The 23,351-nt window shown below is 39.1% G+C and overlaps 1 protein-coding gene across 2 annotated transcripts; it reads left to right on the top strand.

Moving 5' to 3' along the window:
* Positions 1–1,309: 1,309 nt before the first annotated feature.
* Positions 1,310–21,694, top strand: LOC137291781 (beta,beta-carotene 15,15'-dioxygenase-like). 2 transcript variants are annotated; one of them, XM_067823303.1, is made up of 11 exons: positions 1,310–1,372; positions 2,534–2,631; positions 3,464–3,722; positions 4,282–4,420; positions 6,291–6,432; positions 8,324–8,535; positions 8,818–9,066; positions 13,617–13,719; positions 16,216–16,322; positions 16,979–17,093; positions 18,224–21,694. In XM_067823303.1, exons 2-11 carry the CDS (start codon positions 2,553–2,555, stop codon positions 18,373–18,375), a joined length of 1,557 nt encoding a protein of 518 aa, XP_067679404.1. In that variant the 5' UTR covers positions 1,310–1,372; positions 2,534–2,552; the 3' UTR covers positions 18,376–21,694. The 2 variants fall into 2 exon arrangements, with proteins under 2 accessions (XP_067679404.1, XP_067679405.1); XM_067823304.1 differs by having other exon boundaries at positions 1,335–1,367.
* Positions 21,695–23,351: the final 1,657 nt, after the last annotated feature.

Genomic DNA, 23,351 nt, shown 5'->3' on the forward strand with positions numbered 1-23,351 from the left:
AGGTATTTGCAAGTAATAGTGACAGTTTTATGACTTAAAAAATTGTTGGGGTGTAACTGAGGTGTGTGCAAAATATGACATTTCGCCATTGAAATGCTATACGCCGTTGTTTGAGTATTCCTAGTTACTTCCTCAAAAACATCTTTCACATACACCTTTAATTCATATGAGGGGAATATACTATCAGGTAAATGTGTTTGCAAGTAATAGTGATAGTTTCATAATCGAAAAAAGAATGTTAGGGTGTATTTGAGGTGTATGAAAAATGTGACATATCGCCGATCTGATCAGATCCGGTATTGAAATACTATACGCCGTTGTTTGAGTGTTTCTAGTAATTACTTCAAAACGATCTTTCATATACACCTTTAATTCTTATGAGGGGAATATACTATCAGGTGAAATGTGTTCCATAATCTAAAACAAAATGTGTATTTGAGGTTTGTGAAAAATATGACATATTGCCGATCTGATCTGATTGGCCATTGATGCTTGAGGGTTATAGTTCCGTAACTTCTTTCTTTCTTGTTCATCTTATTATTTCACAAAACTGGAAAGGTGTTTTAGAACGTTTTGTGACAGTTTTACACTTTATTTTTGCGGGCAGTGTGACAATGTCAGTTAACGTTTTGTTAATGTCCATTCAATTTCCCACATGCAATAAGATATCTTAATAAATTATTAATGTAAACAAAATGTTTCAAAGTAGATTTTTTAAAAGGAAAGCTGATATTAATTAACACGTGTTCTCGCGATACTTTTGCGTTCTTTAACATGTTTTGGTAGGGAAGGCCGTGATGTACCATTTATACTTTCATTCGTTCACATAATTCTTGCTCTTAATTCTTACTATAATTCATTCATTCATTGTAAAATTCTGACTGATACAATAAACTGGCTGAAGTTCTGTTAAACCAGGGATAATCTACAACGTATATACTCTATATAGTCTCCCTGGTGTGCGTTGGAGCATGACGAGGCACGCGTTAATTAGTACAAATGGTAAAGAAAGCAAGCGAGTGACCTATCCCTGTTGTAGAGTATCCCTGGTGTAACCATATATAAACCCCAATAGTAAATACATTCTATTTTGACGTTTTTAATTGATCTTTATAATTCATTATGAACGGTTCGTACGATTCATTTCGTAATCCAAACAAACTAATAAAATCCCGAAATGAAGTCTTGACTGCTCCAGTTTCTGAATCTCCCATCACACTCCGAACTGGGGAATCATAAAATTACATTGACTGAGCGTTAATCTAGCTGTCGACAGGTGCGAGTGCAGCAAACTTTAGAGTTACCTCCCTTCCATTGAAAAGCGTTTTACATAAACACTTTTTATCGATCAACAGACGAAGACTAGTGTACGGTCAGTCTAGCCTGTGCTTGCTAAATGCATTCTTTTGATTTTAACATCGCTTGCCACGTATCTAACTTAAACCGACATGGTTGTCTTTGCATTGTTAACTATGTTTACATCACTATATTGATAGTTCTAGACTAAATTATATATAGTAAATACAGCTATCGCCAGCTGAATGTTGTCAACTTGTCTCTGATGGAATGTTGGGTTCAAAGTCCAAACTGGACCAAAGTTTATGAATTGTTGCATTAAAAACATGAACTCCGCTGGCCATGAATCGATGCACGGTTTGTTATTTACAACAGCAAGGACGTACTGTTAAATAATGGTTTACCGAAAGGTGACACTTGAAATTATGGCTTCTGCAACAGGTCAATGTTAATCTGACAAAGAACATATACAGTACAGATCTACTGTAAATAGGAAAGTGTTCCGCCTGTAAACTTCTCTTGGTTTTTGATAGGGGTGAAGGAGCACAGGGGCTTGTATCGCCTTGAAACGGCGTTCGAAAGACATATAGATGTATAGAACCTACCCTAGTAGTAGTACTATATAAAAGGATAGTACTAGGGTAGGGTCTATACGTCTTTCGAACGCCGTTTCAAAGCGATACAAGCCCCTGTGGTCGAATTCAGGTTTGGCGGAACTCTCATTGGTTGGCAGCAGATATCCGAGATTATCTGTCCCAGAAATTAAATACTGATATCTTATTACAGTGACTTTCAGAAAAAGTAAATTTAAAAAGGAAAACTAATGACATGGATAATTCTGCATGCTTTTTGGGTAAGGTAGTGACTACATTCAGTTCTGGAGCTATGTACAGTGAGCGCTGTTTCAGTTGACAAAAATTTGCTTTTTGTGGTAGGAGGATAACTCGGTTGGGGAGACACGTCCTCATTCTTCTTCCCATAAAAAAAACAAACAAAAGAAAACAATATATGCCCACCTATAGTGCAAACAAACCAAATTTTGTATTCAGCATAAATCTTAGAATCAAACCTTGGATCCTTGGACCCAAACAATACTGAAAGGGACATAACTCTAACCAAAGTATTATTACTCAAGACATAACTGGTCCATTTTGGGTCTTCACTGGGTGATAGACATAGTATGTAATTCTATTCTATTCTATTCATTCTAGTCACACATGATTACTGCTTGTTTCAGTGGCTGCTACAGTAAAATAATGGCTGAAACGTTGCCAGAATGGTTATCCTACACCCCAGAAGACCAGCTTGAGAAGCCAGTGGATACAAAAATCACTGGTAGATTCACAAATAGTCAAAATATTATTTACTACATAGCACTGCGATTCACTTGTGTAATTGGGCAAATGAACTGTATCTCTTCATGAATGCAGTTCCTTCTGTGCAATCACTGGAAACAAATATGCATGAAAGTTTCAAATAGAAATGTGATCACTGGTCCCTGTTGTGATGAATTAACTCTTGTCAGCATGACAACACAAGATTTATGAACGTCAAATGAAGGTCAAATTCTTTATTGGGAATAACATGACAGAGCATATCACCATGTATGCTCATTACAAGTATACACTCCAAAACGTCATGTTATTCACAATAAAGAAGTTGACATCCATAAATCTTTCTTTTCTTATGCAATCCACTTCTAAAGGCCCTTCAAAGATTTGGCTTTGTACATGTCAGAGAATTCAAATTGTTGTTCTTTCAGTGAAGTAATAAATAATGCATCAACTGCTGACATTTTTGCATTTGTCACCCAGCATTAGTGATGTGTATTGTATTTACCTCATAGCAGATCATTGCCAGACGCATTCATGTTAGCCTTTGTGGTTCAATTGTTTGCTCATCATGCCAAAGATACGTGTTCAATTCCCCACGTGGGTATAATGTGCAAAGCCAATTCTAGTTTTCCCTGCTGTAAAATTGCTGAAATATGGCTAAAAGTAGCGTAAACATAAACTCACTCACTCATTACATCTCTGTTGAGTGTTTCCATACCTTTAAACTGGTCTGAATATAAATCATAACTCAGAATATCCTAATCACTAATTTAATTGTATCTTAAGTATCTATGACATCAAATGGTTCAAGAGTTTGTCTGCTCATGATCCAGGGAAGATCCCTCAATGGCTGACGGGTAACCTGTACCGGAATGGATCGGGGTTGTTCAAGGTTGGGGAGACAACTGTGGATCACCTGTTTGATGGCCTGGGAGTCCTCCACAAGTTCACCGTCAAAGATGGCAAAGTTCAGTATCAGAGCAAACTCTTGGACTCAAAGACCCTTGCAGCATGCCTAAAAGCTAACAGACTGGTCGTTAGTCAGTTTGCCACAGCTGCCTACCCAGATCCCTGCAAGAGCATCTTCGCAAGGTATGCATGGATGAAAGAATGTTACTACTGCATGTGTTATTTGTACTTCATTGAATAACAAGGTTAGACTTGCTGATTTGCTTGACACATGTCATCATATCCCATCTGCCTACATCGATGCTCATGATGTTCACTGGACTTTTGTTCAGACCTGATAACTTACAAGTCGCACCCTTATAGCTAGAGTGAGTGCGTATGTTCCATTGTATGCTGCACACTCCAGCTCTATGGCGGTGAAGACAACAGTTTTTTTATGGATTACAACTTCTAAATTGTGAAGAGTCACGACGTTTCAAAGTATGTTCTTACTTCTTCATCAGGCTGATTGGTCAGTGCAAAATGTTAGTTGACATGACCTCCTACTAGGGTTTGTTAGACTCAGTAAAGTTACTTGGACTGGAGGTTTCTGAAATGTATATGTGAAAGTTCTAAATTCTGAACAGTATGATGCTGTTGTATCTCAGTTTCCAAGATCTAGACTCATGGTTAAGAATTTATATTGAATCTTTCCAGGACAAGAACTGTTAAAGACCAGTACCTCTGTCTGTTTTGCTTTCAGATTCTTCTCCTATTTTACCCATGAAAACACAGACAACACAGCAGTAAACATCGTTCCCCACGGCGACATGCTTCTTGCAATGACAGAAATATCTTCCATCAACATCATCGATCCTGATACGATCACAAAGAAAGGAGAGGTATGCTTAGTTCAGGTTTCCTAAGGTAAAGTTTTTTAAGGTAAATTGTGTAACAAGGGATTGTAATATAATTACCAGCAGTTATGGGTTTAGTGTGTACTTCCAACCAAAAATGAGGGAAGAGTAATTTGAATGTCATTATCATTTAGGTTAGGTAAGTGAGTTCAATTCTATGCAGCCTTTACATCACAGCAGGGGACTCCAAAAATTGGCTTTACACAGTATATCAATTAGGGCAGTCTCACAAAGTACTGAAAAGACACTTAGATAGTAGAGAAGCAAATCTTAACATATTTATGTCATGTCTACCAGCTAACTCGTTTGCATTATTCACACCCCTTTCAAAATCATCCAAAACAAACTTTCATTTCTATTCTGCTGTCAAATCTGCCATGTCATCAAAGGAAGCTCTCTACTACACCAGGGGAGATAACTCTTGATATAGCAAGGTTCATTCTTAAGCCTACAAGAGTTGCCTCCCGTACAACATACCATAACACCTTTTAAAATCCCATTATCAGTATTAGGAAAGAAGGATTTTCTCAATAATTTCTGTAAAACTGAAGTCCCCTAGAAGGGTACAATGTGTGAAGCCCATTTCTGATGTCTCACAGTGATATTGCTGGAATGATGCTAAAAGCAACGTAAAACTAAACTCACTCACTTACAAACTTACTCACAAGATAAACATGTTTCAACATGCCTTTGGTAAGCCCTAAGTGTGGCTGTCCTTAATGGTGACACCAAGACAAATCATCTCAATACACTATTTGCTCTAAACACAAGTCTGCCCATCATTAATAGAAAAATCCATATAACAGGAGGGTAAATTTGAACATATACCATTAAAACATGCCAGGATTCTTTGCAATCCAGCTGAAAGCAAGGCAACGCTAACAGCTTACCATAGCCTTCCAAGACTGAGGTGGCTCACAGATGGCACATGACATTGTTATCATACATTGGTTATTTGACAGGCCCGCAGTGTGCAGTCCATTCCTGATTCCTCTAAACAGATTCATCAGCTGAAATGTTTACCCACATGCTGACAGTGGCAGACCACATCATGCTCAGGTCATCACTGATTAGAGTGAGTGAGTGAGTTTAGTTTTACGCCGCACTCAGCAATATCCCAGCTATATGGCGGCGGTCTGTAAATAATCGAGTCTGGACCAGACAATCCAGTGATCAACAACATGAGCATTGATCTGCATAATTGGGAACCGATGACATGTGTCAGCCAAGTCAGCGAGCCTGACCACCCGATCCCGTTAGTCGCCTCTTACGAGTCGCCTTTTATGGCAAGCATGGGTTGCTGAAGGCCTATTCTACCCCGGGACCTTCACGGGTCTCACTGATTCGAAGGCATACAGACATTGGAATGGCCTGTTCAGTCCTTTAATGTCTTCAACTGTAGGATGTTCTTTGATGGAGAGGATATGCTTGGAACCCACCATCCACCAACAAAGTGATGAGCAATTCAGAGAGCTACATTTTTCAAACATATTTTCTCCATCATAGTTTGCAGATTCAGACTACAGAAAAGGATTTAGATTCAATTTCACAAAGAAGTTATACTTACACAAGTCTGAGAATGTGCTGAATATGCCCCTGATCAAAATTAACCTTAAGCATTCTTGACAAAGGATATAGTTTAGGAGACTAATATTGAATCCATTGAGTCCACAGAAACAGATAGATCCACCACAGTACCATAAAATATGGAAAGATATCCTGGATCAGTAAGGGAAATTTAATGAGTCATGGAATTCCGCTGCTTTGGATTTGTCACCGAGTTTCCATGCTATTTTTAGTAACTGGTATCTATTATTATGCATGTGTAATTTAGTATTTTGCTTCTATTACCTAGATACCTCTGGGGCAATATGTAGCAGTACACCTGGCTACAGCTCACCCCCACACAGACTTTGACGGAACCATGTACAACCTTGCAACAACATTCAACCGGAAGCAGGCTTACAGCATTGTGAAGATACCTCCACAAGAGAAAGGTATCAATGTTATAATGTCATTAGTCAGGATTGCTCAGTGTGTATACCGAAGAAGAAAAGTCACGCAATGATTTTGGCAGAATATTGTACAATATGATATGCTGATTCAGATTTCTGAAGATGTGTGATCTCAGGGGAACATTTTGGTATTGGAGATTATCTGTTAAACTACACCCACACACAGACTTTGACAGAACCATGTCAAACTACAACATTGCAAAAGGGCATTATTGCAAGGGATGGCTGTTTGTAGTGAAACCAGTGAGCATTATTTATTAAAAATATCCCCCAAAATATTAGTGTTACTTACCTGTTTTATTCAGAACACTTCAGTGACATAAAGCATTTTCTTGTTTTTTTTTACATTGTTAGTCAAAACTTGGTACCTAAAGAATTAGAGTCAACTGTCGTGGGGAAGGAGTGAGTTGGGTTTGGTCCAGTGAATGTAGTGTTGGGAATCCGAAACAAAATCCACTATCAATTTTCTGAGGATCTATTGTGAATGATTAGTGATTATGTTCAAAATATATCCATTTGTAATGTAAACACCAATTTTAAGAGTTTTTTTAAACAGTGTTTATGTTTCTAATTAATGTTTTTTATAACTAATACTGTCGTACAATGAAATACGCCAATGCAAATTAAGTTTTACAATGCACATGGCTTTGATTTGCTTGTTCATGAATACTCATCACATATTTTCGTTAGTTTCTTTCTTAAAGTATGTTATACTAAAACAACAAAATTCCGATCGATCAAAAATGTTTTTTTTATAATCAATAATTATTTTAAATCCTTGTTTGATCGATTTTCGATTATTTTCTATCATCAGAACACCACTTCATGAATGTGTAATATTCCAGCTAAATCTCTGCATAGCACACCAGTCTTCATTCATTGTACTCACAGATAGAGAAGCCAAAGGTGGTATGTGTTTCAGAACATTAGTGCCTTGATCGAGTTCAAAAACAGAAACCCTGTCGCACATTTGTTACAGAGTTATGGCCCTTGTCATGCATTTCTGGGATCTTGCAGATCTTCGCAGAAACCATTTCTCATTAAACAGCTTGTGGTTCGCTATTTGTAGAAAGAATGAATAGTTGTCAAACAGGGGTTAAAAAATCCCATCACCCAAAGAAAAGGAAAAGTCAGTATTCATTTCAGGCAATAAAATAATGGTATCTCACTTGTCCGTGGACTACTAGATAATTTCCACTTTTGGTTTCAAACTACAAATAATCTTGGATTTCATTTCACATAATGAAGCTATTAAAGTTTGCAATAATAATAATGTAGAGCTAGTAGAGAGTGAAATTATCACTCTTTGATAAATAGTCCAGTAAACATCAACATCACTTGCCCTGTGGCAAGTGGCTTTCCAAAATATTTTTGAACCCCAGGTCAAAATAGCAACAGACCACTATGGCAGGGAATATTGATTTCAGATCACTCTTTTATATAGATTTAAATTCTATATACCCATGTTGAGATATTTGTGTTTAATTTTGGGAGGTGAATTGGTCAGGAAGAAATATTAAGGGGAGGCCATGAAAAGATGTTATATAAAATCTCATCCCACCCACCACATATCTAATGACCAGTTCTTTAAAGATGCATGACCTTGAACCCATTCTAGAGGGGACCTGTGAAGAATAGGCCTTCAGCAACTGATGCTTGCCATGAAAGGCGACTCTGTTTGTCATGAGGTGACAGGATCAGGTGATCAGGCTCGTTGACTTGGTTGACACATGTCATCTGCTCCCAGTTGTGCGGATTGATGCTCATGTTGTTGGTCACTGGATTGTCTGGTCCAGAATGGATTATAGAGCTATAGAGCAGGAATATTGCCAAGTGCAACGTAAAACTAAGCTCACTCACCCACACATTCTAGAGGGAGATAACCCCTTTGAGCGGGCATCCCTGGTGACGACCATTCCGTCTCGGTGGAAGGTGAACATTAGCTACAACCACAGCTTTGGGATGTCTGAGAACTATTTTGTGGTCCTGGAACAGACTTTGGTGGCCAACCTGCTGAAGCTTACAGTAAGCAGCATCCGTGGAGCATCATTTGAAGGATGCATGGATAACTATCCAAACGAGAAGGTGGGAAACTTGATAAGTGAGTGTGTGAGAATTGTTTCATATCGCTTTTAGCAATATTCCAGCAATATCACGGCAGGGGATACCAGAAATCAGCTTCACACATTGTACTCATGTGGGATATTTAACACCAATTTTCAGCCCGATGAGCAGACACTTTAGCTGAAATAGTCATTTTGTTTAAGTTAGGTTGTCAATGAAGCCTCTCATGTGTTAAGTATTTTTCTCCTGGAAGTTTCATCCATTCCATACAATGTGAGAGACCTTGAAGTTTCTTTCTTTCAGTCTTTGATTCATCTCACTCGTCGCTCAGATGGAGAGATGGTCACAACTCGGTACACTGCGGATTCCTTCTTCTGCTTTCACTTCATCAACTGCTATGAGGAAAATGGTCATGTGGTAATCGACCTTTGTGGCTATGATAGAGGGGAAATAGTGCGTGACCTTTACCTTGCTTCCATCAAGCATATAGGGTCAAACAAGTGGATAAATTCCAAAGTGAGACGCTACGTCCTGCCACTTGATGTTGAGAAGGTAAATTTCTGAAACCAATTCTGACAATTTATATTCACATTATGGATGAGTTATTCTAATTGCAGTGCTGAATTAATTGTTTTTCAATTTTCATCCCACTCAACATGTTTTTCAGGGGATGTTAAAATGCACTTGGTCTGTCCATGCATCCAACTGTGCAGATTTGTCTTTTCCGAAGCAGAAGTTTAAAACCATTCAATATTTCTTCACCAAACTTGGCACATAGAAGGCCTAGCAGTGAACTGGTGCCTTTCTCATAGTAATATATCTGGCATTTCCTTGGCAATAAGTTTGACTTTGACTGAAGATTGTGTTGTACTCTTTTCTGGAGCAGAACTTTGAAACCATTCAATATTTCTTTTCCAAACTTCTTGTATAGATAGATCTGGTGATGAACTTGTGTCTTTTGGCAGTTATGGACTTCTGAATAAAATATTACAGTTAGGCCGCGCTAGTCCGGACCCTGACAATCCGATTCCCGCGATATCCAAACAATAACTAGCTGTCACCAATCTTGTTTACTATGTAAACTCATTACCTGTTGAATCAATAATCCGGTGCTTCACTCTCCGTATCCGGACGCTAATCAGCAGTAACAGATTAGCATATTACGCACAGTTTTGCTTCATTAATCCGGCGGTACATCAAAAAGGTTTGGATAATCCCTTCACACCATGAGTCCCATTCAGTGGTAATTGTTAAGTGACACTTAAGAGTTGAAGATGTCGTTAGCTTGTGATTTTGATCAATGAATAGGTCTCACTTTTGGTTAGTTGGAGTAATACCTGTCATGCTTACTTCCTGTATAAAACACTGATCGTGTCAAAATGAGATCAGCTGACACTTGTCAGTCATAATGGCAAGTCCCACCCCAAGGCGTAAAATATGTGAAATTACTGCCGTAAAAAAAAAAGAAATTTGTAGATACAAAGAGAAAACCCGAAAGCCAGTTTTGATCTTATGTGTAACCATTTTGGTCAAAAATGCGGACATTCGATCGGCAAGAACACAATTTCGGACATCGGATATGGTTTGTGATTGGCTATGACCATTTGACAGACAGTGACAGATAGATGCAACCACGTGGTTGACACGTGATCTTACTTTCTGACAAAGCTGCAAGTCACAAGTGTGCTAATGACCAACGTGAAAGTTCATTTCATTCACTGCATTTCATCCAGTGTGTCGACCACAAATGCTTAATCTCCGAGAAGCACTGAGAAAACTGCCTGGTCCGAAGTAAAAAGCTCCACCATTCAGAACTGTTACCGTCATGTAGATTTCTATCACGAGTGAGTTTTGTTGCATGTATGTATAATCTATCCAGACATGATAATACGCATTGATTGGTTATTATATGAATATTCAAGTTATGTCTGCAAACTGTAATAAAGTCTTTTGAAACTTGTATATGTTCGTATATTTTAGTATTGCCATGTCAAACGGAAGTAACTCTACTGTAGTGGTGTTCATAAAAGTTTGTTTCAGTAGTCCGTACGTTTCACTATCCGGACGTTTTTGATGAAAAACAGAAGTGTCCGGATTATCGCGGCCTGACTGTATTTGTGTTCCCATGGCAACAAGTTTGACTTCAACTGAAATTGGTGGCAGTGCACTTTTCCAGAACAGAACCTTAAAACCATTAAATATTTCTTAACCAAAGCTGGTACATTGATAGGTCTGGTGGTGAACTGGTGCCTTTTGTTATTTTCACATTTCTGAATAAGATACTGTTTTTGTGTTTTCCACATCAACAAGTTTGACTTTGACTGAAAATGGTTTTGGTGCTCGTTTCCATAGCAGAACTTTAAAACCTTTCAGTACTCTCTTTCCACTTAGCAATACAGAGACTGACTTAACTGACACATAGCATTGTATCCCAGTAGTGTAGATCAATGCTCATGCTGTTGATGACTGGATTATCTGATCCAGATTGTAATATTTGCAGGCCACGGCCATTTTAGTTTACGTATTCATGAAGAGTGTTTTGCCATTGCGGGAGATATTAATGACTTTGTCTTCTTGTTAAACCTGTAACCAGGAGGTATGATTATCAAGTAGTAAGTATTTGAAAAGTATCAAGATTGCTTTTTCACAAGAACATTGAATAAACATTTAGCCATTGATTGTTGGTTCATAAGCTTTATTTCTTTTTACTTTCAAATGCATCAACGTGCCTGCCTAGCAGGGGTTGTTTTAGATCCCCAAATATGTGTAGACTGAGTGAAAACCAGTGTGCATGTACATTGTTTCAGTCAGTATATATAATCAACATGTTCATGAAGTTAAAGTGCCCAATACCATGAAGTGGGAGACCACAGGTGCCCAATATCTTTATGTCTGAGGCCTTAAGTGCCCAATATCTTTATGTGGGAGACCTTAAGTGCCCAATATCTTAATGTGGGTGACCGTAAGTGCCCAATATCTGTATGTGGGAGACCTGAAGTTCCCAATATCTTTATGTGGGAGACCACAGGTGCCCAATATCTGTATGTGGAATGCCTTAAGTGCCCAATATCTTTATGTGGGAGACCACCGGTGCCCAATATCTGTATGTGGGAGACCTGAAGTGCCCAATATCTTTATGTAGGAGACCTTAAGTACCCAATATCTTTTTGTGGGAGGCCTTAAGTGCCCAATATCTGTATGTGGGAGGCCTTAAGTGCCCAATATCTGTATGTGGGAGGGCCTTAAATGCCCAATATCTTTATGTGGGAGACCTTAAGTGCCCAATATCTTTATGTGGGAGGCCTTAAGTACCCAATATCTGTATGTGGGAGGGCTCAAGTGCCCAATATCTGTATGTGGGAGGCCTTAAGTGCCCAATATCTTTATGTGGGAGGCCTTAAGTGCCCAATATCTTTATGTGGGAGTCCTTAAGTACCCAATATCTTTATGTAGGAGGCCTTAAGTGCCCAGTATCTTTGAGTACCCGGTAATTTCAGGTGTCCAGTATCTTTGAGTGTCCAGTATCTTTAAGTGACCAGTATCTTTGATTATTACCCTTATGGGCAAGGAGATCCTGTGTAATACCTTTCTGATGTTTGCACAGTGTGCAATTTAGTGATTCTCAGTGTTCTTTGGTTAGCTAAGCAGAGAAGAAATATGATTGGTTGATGGAACTACTTTTCATGAATCAAGTTCATAAAATTGCGTGAAAACTGAAATGTTTTGATACATCTCTATGGAAATATAGGAAGATACGTTGATTGTAACAAGCTGTCTCTGTCACTGACGAATCTCAATGTCTGTTTTATTGACTATTGACACCTATGTGTCTGCCTGCCTGTCTGCTAATGACAGTATGCAATACACAACTTCAGTCATTGATCACATGCAGTTCGAACTTGACACCTATCAGGCTATACACCATAAACAGAATACACTGATTTATGGCACATGCACCTGGGTTCTGTCTCTGTCTCATTTTGTAATTACACAGACAGGCAGGTGTGATACATGTACACATGACATGTTATTATATCTGTGGGTTGCAAACAAACTGCATCTGTTTTTCCTGGATGATTGGATCCGACAGAAACTGGTGCAAACTCAAATAGTCAGTTTCAAGTTCTGCTTTGTACTTGTACAGTTTCTCCTCATGCAGTATTTTGCCACCTTAGTATTTGTTGATTGGATCGAATGGAAATGCAGAGAGCATGTATTTACAAAACCCAACATCTCTATATACATTATTTATGGATAACAACTTCTATTTTATATGATGCGACATTTCAGTAATGGATTCTTATAAGAACAGTATATGAATCGATACCAAAATGTCACATATACCATAAAAGAAGGTGTCATCCATAAAAAATCTTACTTTCTTATAACTCACCATACTTCTGAAATGCCAGTCAGACAGACCATCTCTGTGTACACACAATATGCCTCTTTGCGTATCAGCAAATGGGGGGGGCGGTGGGGTAGCCTAGTGGTTAAAGCATTCGCTTGTCATGCCGAAGACCTGCGTTCGATTCCCCACATGGGTACAATGTGTGAAGCCCATTTTCTGGTGTCTCCCGCCGTGATATTGCTGGAATATTGCTAAAAGAGGCATAAAACTAAAGTCACTTACTCACTCACTCACCATCAGCAAATGGACCAGACAATGAAAAGTCTTCTTTACACTTGAGTGCACAACAAACTGCTCTGATCGGGTTTGGTTTTCCCCAGGTGCTTCTTTTCAAGAAAACCTAAGTACAAAATCTAGCACTTTTGATTCGCAATTGTACATGTATAATTTTGTTTATTTGTTTTTTCACAATCAACATTGTATATTATATGTCATGAATAAGTGATAATTGTGTTTTAATTATGGTTGATTTTTTGGTTGCATGTGACCTTCAAGTGAGCAGTATCTTTAAGGGTCCAGTATTTCTAAATACCCAGTATCTTTAAGAGCTCAACTTGGTTGATGCTTGTCACTATATCCCAGTTTTGTACATGGATGGACATGATGTCAACCCCTGTATTTTGAATTGGTTTACTGACTTCCAGTGATGACTGAATCAAATTGTTTAAACTGTTTGTGATTCTCCACACAGGCAGAGAGTGGCAAGAACCTGGTGACTCTGGCAGACACATCGGCTACAGCGGTCAAACAGCCTGATGGCTCCGTCTACTGTACACCTGACTACATCACAGGAGGTGGGTGACATTTTACTGAGAACTTACTGTGGGAACTCCTCCATTGTTGACACATGACAAACTCACTGTGATAAGTAACACTTCATTTCTGTGTCAACATTTGTTTTTATCCTCTGCAGAGAATGTGTAGTGTTACATGCTAGGTTTCGGATGACTGATGCCTCTGGCTTTATGACTTATGTTCACACTATCATGATTTGTGTCCTCTTAATCATGGACTAATTGTTGTCATTCTGTCAGACCTTATCAGATCTTGATGTCAGTCATGTTGATTGTGGAAACAGTTTTGATGGTTAAAAAATGCTCCATGACCAATACGATTAATTGTCAATTGTAATAGTTGCACCAGATCTAATGGTGGTGATCAGAATCAGCCATGGAGAAGACAAACATCACACTCTTTGTGATATGTTGCTATCTCCCGCAATCTGTGACGCTGTGTCACATTGCTCACAACCTCACACCTGACTCACAAACAGATATGGGTTGATAAGAGCAAGTGTGGGTAGATATGAGCATTGACACTTTTTCACAAACATAACAATCTGTTATTAGTCCCTGCTCCCATATATATATCGGAAATTGTAATTAATGTGCCTTATTCATTGATATACCCTTGAAGAGAGCACATATGTCAACCTGCTTTTGTTAGTAAGTTCTGGAGCCTATGAAAGATGCCACCAAGAGTACCAGAGGCAAGAATTGAGCCTACACCAGAAGAGTCAGATGAGAGCCTGGCCATTCTTTACTGTCGTGAGTTGAAGGAGACCTTCAGGAGTTCCCCCTGATTCTTTGCATCTGCTCTAGCTGAGATGGTCGATGTCTAGCCATCCTCCATGCCTCTGGGATGACATTGTGGTTTTCATCCTCATGGTTCAGCCATTGTTCTGCTATGCCTGGATGCCTCAGCCATGGTAGGTTGAGCTGAATCGCCTCCATTGTATCCCTCACAGTGTTGGACGTCTGCATTGGAGTCCTGAAGAGACAACTGGAACTACTGGCCAAGATCCCACAGTTATTTTCTTCGGCACTCCTCCCTCTTAAGAGTCCTCTCCTTCTTAAAATTCCTTCTTTTGCCATACGGCTTCATGAGGTAGTTCCTGAGTGCGAAGGCATCATTCCCCAGGGTGAAGAAGGGCATGTCTTGGTGCTCATCAGGACTTTAGCAGGGTCGGGAAAGTAATATGGTTTCCTCTTCCAGGTCATTGAACAGCCTTGAGTAGACATCTGACATGTGTCCTTTTCAACCAAGCTTGATCCACACAAACTTTTTATCTGCATCCACCAGAGCTAAGAGTGGTATGGAAAAGAAGCCCTTGTAATTGAAGGAGCTTGGTTGGGGTAGCAATGTGTTGGGGGTATTCCGTCTCTGCTCAAACTGGTCACCTGTGAAGGTCCAGGGTAGAATGTTGGCCATGCTTGTCATAAGAGGCGACAAACAAAATCGGGTTGTCAGGCTCACTGACTTTGTTGACACATGTCATCGGTTCCCATTTGCGCAGATTGATGCTCATACTGTTGATCACTGGATTGTCTGGTCCAGACTCGACCATTTACAGACCGTCGCCATTTACATGAAATGTTGCTGATTGAGGCGCAAAGCAAACTCACTTATTCAAATTGGTTAGCTATGGCTTAGGCTTCAAGTGTCACAGGTAGGCTCATTATAAACAGCTCATCATTCTCTATTCCTGTCATCGTCAATGGTTGTTGGTTGTAGCCTTCACTCTGTGGAAGTTGTTTCAAAGGCATTAGAAGTTCTTTGATATACAAGGTCACCAATGAAGTTGAACCATAAAGCATTTTTAGTTTAGTTTCACTCTGTAGAAGTTCAAGGAACAATTAAGCCCATGGTCAGTCCGGTTGTCTATATCATCATCGGGGTCTAATTGTAGCTCAAATCATGATCACCATCAGTCATGATCATGTAAGAAATCATGACCACATGAACGCATCAATTCAAATGACAGACCACACCTGCATGTAACAGGTCGTCCCAAGTCGTGAACCCCAATCATGCTAATCATGTCTGATCATGATCCAATCATAGACTTGATAGCGACCCCAATGTATGTGATCGTATCTAAGTGGGACACCACATCGCAACAGATCATGTGAACTTAGATTGACCAATCGTGGCAATATCGCATCCAAGCGCAATTGTATCAGAATGTATTGATTCACATAACCTTGTATCCAAACCTGAAATTTCCACGATGAGCTACAGCTAACTGAGTGCATGACTGTGTGAACATAGCATTACACAGTTTGTTTGAACCAGCATCATCACTTCTATGTCACTGGTACTTCAGGTCCAGACACTGTTAGATACAGACTGATGTGTGACTTGTTTATTGCAGGAATACTGGTTCCGACAGTATTAAACAGCATTCTCCCACTCATGTATTGATGAACATATTCTGACATTCCAAATTCACACTGATTGCATGTTGTAAATTAAATGTATTCACCCTCTGCATGTGAATGTGTTTTCAGATGCATCCAAACCTGTGTTCATGGAACTTCCAAGAATCAACTATGCCTACAACACGAAGAAATACAGATATGTTTATGGAACTGACTTTCTTATAGAAAAAGCCAAGGTTAAATTCATACTTGCTAACAATTTCTACATCTTGAAAGGCTTTGAACTAGGTATTACCATAAGAAAGTTAGGAGGATGTGTTTTGGAAAAGGCCTTGAAAATTTACTAACAAACTCCATCTCATGATCTGTATGTCACATGAGTGCTATATTAAAATGTCAGAAGAGGGTTTATAAGAGATGCCATGTCCTAGTAAAATAACTAAATGATGTTTGGGGTTTTTTGTTTTGGGTATTTTTTTCATTTTTATGAGTGAATGTGTTAAAGTATATATATACCTGTAAACCTGGAGGCAGTTTGCATTTGGTTATCATATTAATGTATTAATTTTTTTAAAAGCCTATCATTAATGAAATGAGTGAGCATGGTTTATGTCTGTTTTTAGCAACATTCAGCAAATATGACTTTGCTGAGAATGAGCTTGACATATTGTTTCCATTCAGGATTTAGACTGTCGATTCCAGCATAAGTTTGCAAAGACCTTTGCCACTTGCCCACCAGTCCTTTCTCACCATCACCATATGAGGTTTCAGTATGTTTTATCACATAACAACACACACTGCTTAACATGTTTGGTTTATAAACATTGTAAGCCTCTGATTGTGGATCCAGTGTGGTGTAGTAATGGTCAGCTAAAGATTGTTGTTATTTCAGCTGACCAAGCTGGACTTGAAGACCAAGACCTGTGTTCACTGGGAAGCTGAGGATCTGGACCAGCCTGGGGAACCAATCTTCATCGCTCGCCCTGATGGTACAGAGGAGGATGACGGTATGTGCTGTTTCGGTCCATGGGTTGCCTCTTGTATTTGTTTGGTAGATACAGGTTTTCTTAATTACTGTGTAATTTCTGGTGAGGTTTCTTCACAATTCATTCTTCCAACCTGCAATTTTTTTAAGTTGTGTATGTTTTTGATGTCTGTCTTATCCTGCTCTGATGATGTCCATTGTGGATTTGTTGTTCCTTAGGTCTTTCTGTCTAATGAATCTTCTTTACTCCTTGCTTGCCTGTCTGTTGAATCTTCTCTGGTCCTTGCCTGTCTGTCCCTTTTCTCTCTGTGAGAAAGTATTCACTTTTCGGTCCATGATGTATGTCAGTGTTCTTTTCTCTCTGTCCTTTATTCCTGTGTCTCCAGGACCTCTCATGTCCCTTACTTCTGTGTCCTCTCATCTCTGTCCTCTAGTTCTGTGTCCCTGTGTCCTCTCATCTCTGTCCTCTAGTTCTGTGTCCCTGTGTCCTCTCATATCTGTCCTCTAGTTATGTGTGTCTGTGTCCTCTCCTGTCTGTGCTTTAGTCATGTGCCTGTTTGTCCTCATCTGTATCCTTTTGTCCTATGTCTTTATGTCTGTTTATCTCTGTCCTCTTGTCCTGTGTGTCGGTCCTCTCATCTCTGTCCTCTACTCATGTATTTCTTTCTATGTCCTCTCATCTCTGTCCTTTGATCCTGTGTCTCAGTGTTCTCACATCTCTGTCTTAAGTTATGTGTGTCTTTGTGCGGCCACCTCTGTCCTTTAGTTTAGTTTGTCCGTGTTCTTTAATCAGTATTGGAGTAAATTAGAACATTAGGCCCTCACAATATGTATACTACGAACAAAAAGTATGGGAGCACACCAAAACGAGGTAGTCATTTTGAATATAAGCAAAGTGAGCTCATTTATTCTCTAAGGTAAATGCAACTTTGTGTGTGCTTAATGGACACTTTAAATGACATGTTGGAATATGCAGTGAAGGAACTGATTCAGAATTCATTGAGTTTGAGTGAAATGAAACATTGTCAAAAACAGCGAGAAACAAAGGTGCTGAAACACACCAACACCATGTTTGATTCAAGTGATGTCTTGTACACCAGAGTCCTCTTTCCTAAATGTCATATCAGTATTTAACCCTGTTATTTCTTCCAGGCATAATCTTGTCCCCTGTCCTCCCTACAAAACCCGGACGCAATGCCTTCCTTCTGGTGCTTGATGGGAAGACATTCAAGGAGCTGGCCAGAGCAGAGACTCCCAGTGGTGTCAGGATGCCCATCACTTTCCATGGGTCATTCATACCCTGAAGAGAAGATCTGCAAGAGCTTTGTATCATCACACTGTGATGAGTGCAATAGTACTGACGGAAATAGAAATAAAATGGATTGGGGCAGTTTTTTTCAGTTTTTATCACAAGTAAAGTTTGATTGTTAAATAGACCATTACCATCATTTTTAAAAAAAAACCTGTTTGTGACTTTTTGTAAAAATATTCAAAATAGGTGAGTTTGCAGAAGAGCATGTGTCCTCTTGGCTGTACTAAGATTGAAAGTTTGCTATTATTACAAGTTCATTCATAATGTTGTCAGTTGCCCACTTGCTATTGCAATGCATGTGCAAATGCATCTTGTAGTGTCAACAATGCTGCAGGTATCTGTTTTACCTCTATGTTGATTGTGGCATTAGTTAATACAGGTTTCTAAACTTTATATGCAATTTTTTGTTAATTTTACCTGTAAAATGGTATTTTTAATGATGATCAGAGGACCAAATTAGAAGTCCTACTTGGGAAAAAACAAAGTTGTTTTATTATTTGATAGAAGTACCTACTCTAATGAAGTTATATACAAACAAAAGCAAAACAACATTTTGTTCCTGTTCCCATGAGTACTTTAGAGTGTTGGTTGTCACTATATCAGCTAACTAAGTACATGACATTCTATATACATTTCAAAAACATATATACTGGGCAAAAATGTATGTAGATTTAGAAATTATGAAGAATGATGTATTTATTCGTTGACAATCGGATGAAATATCAATCATAAGAATACCAATATCTCTAAAGTATATTCATAATTTTATAATAACATGTTCTTTAATGTAATAATCCTTTGTTATCCATCCCTAATAATTAGTAATAAGTAGCTGACAAATCAGTATTGGTAACCTTCAGTTCCATATGTATTGTCATGTCATGTGACATTAACTCTGGCACTTTTATCACGTAGGTTATGTTGTAATGTTAGTGTTATCATTGATGTGGTTGTGAACAATTTGGTTCTATGGTCGCTATATCTCTATAGGATAACAAAATCTTTACACTTTTGTGTTGTCATTTTATGTGTATCATAATCACAACATACTGAATTACAGTCAACTTCAGTTGTGTCCAACTTTGATAGGTGAAATTAACGGTTCTTTCCATCTAAACTGACATCAATGGGGACTGATGTTTTTGGACAGGATTTAGTGTTCAAATTCAGGATAAAGTGGTGTTGATTTAGAGGGTGTTTCTTATATGATGTTATACAGTTACAAATTCTAGACCAAATATGTATATCGTTTTACAGGGAAGGTCTGATCAAAGTGATGTCGGTTTAGGAGTCCTCTGTAATAGATTTGTACCTTGGGAAGTGTAGAGATTAAAGCACTTGCTCTTCATGTCAACTATTGCTCTAGTGATAAAGCTGGAATGTTGCTGAAAGCAGTGTAAACATGGTTTCATCTAATTTTTAAAACAGGCAAACCGTAGCATTTAGACGATCCTGGCATAGTCAGGGTTGAGTGACTTTTTCTCGTTAGATGAAGGAGGCATATGGACCGGTTCTTTTCAGACTTAACAGGGGTGTTGTTTCAAAGTAAAAACAAAGGCCACATAAATATATTTCATAGTGTATTTCTAGTATTTTACTGTATTTTTTTACATATATCTCACACTTATATAACATTCACAAATATATGAAAATATATTTTATCGTGTATTTTTTCTTATACTTTAAGTTAGTTGCACAAACATCTGCAGTTTATCACCACACACACATATGTAAAACATATGCCTTCCAGATAAGAAGTGACATATGCATGCACAAGAGTTTTGGTGGTGTTGACTTCCAGGTGTTGTCTGATTTTTCTGATGGTGCAAAGCTTGACGTTTGCGGTTCAGACTTTAAGTCTTGCTAGACATGCTCCTGTCCATTTCAACACCTAGGTAGAAGCACCTAGATTCGACAGATGTCGAATGTTCTGCGTAATATGATCCAACTGAGAGCGTCTGACTATCAGATCGCTGTCTAAGGTGCAAGACTAGTAATCAAGCGAGCTTGGAGGTGCCGGGATTGAGCCCACCTGTACCGGGTGTACAAAAACCTGGGAGTCAGCTTTGTGTGCAGACTCTTTCAGTGTTGTCACAACCCCTAGTGTGGGTTACACAACCCTGTGCACTGGTAGATGACCAGATGGTGGCCACATGAATAGGTGCAAACACGTAGTTGTGGATACAGTGGGACAAAGTACTGTCACTATCTGTATGTGTCCCAGTCCATCCAGTTGTGAATGGGTACCTCGTAAGGATGGGAAAGCCACATGTGCCTAGTAGGCTGCAAGAGTTGTATGATCCCCAGGTAGTTGAAATTGAAAATATGATGTGCCATTGTGATGGACATCCAATGATAGGGACAAAAACAAGCCACCTTTAAGCAGCTGAACTGGCCAAGTGGATATCGGCCCTATACAAATGTCTAGTATAAAATAATTAGTAAAGCCCTTATCTATGCAGAACAGTTTGCCCCAAACAGCAACTACTGACAGAATACATTTGAGAGAATCTGCGATCCATACCGATTTATGGTTGTAATCATGGAATTTTGGGAGGTGGATAACTCTGCTCAAAACATTGCTGCCCTGTTTTCTTAAGTGTCATCATTTGAGAAACATTTTGATGATAATTATGATAAACCTGCGATGATGATGATGATGATGATATATGAATGTATTGTAAGGTCTGTATACATTTTCTTTTATTTGTAAGTGATTAACCATTTAGTCTTAACTGTCGGTCTGTGTGTGACATGACATGTTGTTGAGGAGGGAAATCGCCTGTTATGGCAGTGGTTGTTTATGCACTGTTGAATATGCATACGTTTTCTTGCGTTCCATATATTTTGACATGTTAAACAATATTTATGACAAATCATTCTATATTCGTCTTTTTAACAAATTACAGAACAAGTTAACGTTGTTTACTTTCATACAGCTTTTTACATCAAGTGTGCACTGTTTGATTCTTACAAAATACATATTTTTATTGAACATTTTGTGTGTTCTTTGACTGGTATATATTATGAAGGTATTGATTATGTTAAGAATGCTCATATGGGAGTTGGGAAACATCTCATTTGTGTTTTAATGGACCGTGTTGGAAGCTACAGAAATGGATCTGGGACAAACCATGGCTCTGGTTGTTGTACTCCAAATTATCCAGTGTTCAGTTTGTTGAGTGTCATTATGATGGTGCCAGTCTGTTCATAATCCAAGTTAGTTTTCTTGATAAATGATTGATTGGTCATTAGTCAAAGACAATCTGTACCTGATATGATGCTCTGATGTATTAAATTATCCTACATCTCTTGAGTGTTGCTATCATTTTATTTGCATGCATATTTTGAATGGCGAGTTGTTTGTCATAGAGAGGTCCATTCTAGTGAGGGATCGTCTCTACAAAGTCTGTTCAAATGACTAGTGGATGATAAGAAATAGTAAAAGTATAATGTGCATTGTCCATGTACTAGGCACATGCTCAGTGTGTTAACACACAGTCTGATTGTTATTACTCTGGATAAGCCGAGCTGAAGGTTAATAGTCACATGATTTATCCCACCAGGTACACATTTCGGGTTAACCAGACTATTTTGAACAACCTCAGTCTCTTGAGATCAGTCAGTTCTTGCCGACAAAGGAATTTCAGTCTTTTACCATTCTGTTGACAAGGGGATAACAGCCCTGATTAAGATCAGCCCAGGAGATATCAACTGTGAAGTAGATCAGCCCAGGAGATATCAACCATGACGTAGATCAACCCACTCTGCTAAGAGGTGATGAACCCATTCTGCTGAAAACACATATTTTTTGTCACATCCAGCAAACCTGGTCCCAATTTTCCCAGTTGCTGTAGCACTGAGGTGACTGTACCCCTATAGACTTGGGACTTCCTTTGTGAAACATGCCCCTGAATTGAAACCTTCACAACAGTTACTCCTGAAGAGGACAAATGTTTCCCATTCACATGAATATTGCACACAGGCACTTGGGGCGCCCTAGTGATTACAGCTGATCGCTAATCAAGCTGATTCCTCACATGGGTACAATGTGCATTGGCGGATAGAAGATTTTAGTGGGGGAGGGCACCAACTGGCGCCCATTTCTGTCCCCGCCATGATGTTGCTGAAATGTTTGCTAAAGGCGGCAAAGATACACCTTGTTCTCACCATCCTTATCAAGTTCATAAAGAAATATTTCATTCCTCCACTAGAGCTCTTGGCAGTCCAGGGAGATCCGCCGGTGCTGGGGGGTGGGGGGTGGGGGGTACACACTACACAAGTCCAGCGTCTTCATTCCATGCTTGCTCAATTGAGTTGAGGTCTGGTGAGCTGGCGACTCCATCTTTCCCTACACCCAGCTGCCTAAGGAATACAATGACAATCCTGGTCCTATGAGGCCATAGTTGTCCTCTTGCAGTAAAGAGGGTCGGCCATAAGAGCCATGCAAAGCTTCCACTAATGGCACTGCTATCGGAGCCAGAATGGCGTCACAATAAAACGCTATCCGGTAAGATTGCCGTCGACCACATGCAGTGATGCTTTCCCTGCCCAAACCATGAACGAACCCCGTCAAATCGGTTATGCGTGGCCATAGAACTTTGCATCTATGATTCGCTCTCCATTCCGACGGTAATCCTCGTGGCAGGATAGATTGAGTCTGCTTTCATCTGTGAAGAGCACACGGATCACTGACGTTGATTCCAGTGTGCATGATGTCTGCTCCATCTCAAACGCGCCTGCCTTCGACGTGGTGCAGTGGTAGACGAATTTGCAGGTCACCGAGCGGAGTCCAAACGGCCATGCATTATTTTTTTTCATATTAATGGGCATTGTTCTTGAAATGCTTTTTTAATTGATACTTTGAGGTTGTTTTGTTACCTTCATAATATTTTGAGACTTTTAAAATTATCTCTATATCCTGTACTTTGAGATGTTTTGTTATGTGATGCTTTAAGCTGTTTACTT

This window comes from Haliotis asinina, chromosome 7 (genome assembly GCF_037392515.1).
Source record: "Haliotis asinina isolate JCU_RB_2024 chromosome 7, JCU_Hal_asi_v2, whole genome shotgun sequence".
Classification (NCBI taxonomy): domain Eukaryota; kingdom Metazoa; phylum Mollusca; class Gastropoda; order Lepetellida; family Haliotidae; genus Haliotis; species Haliotis asinina.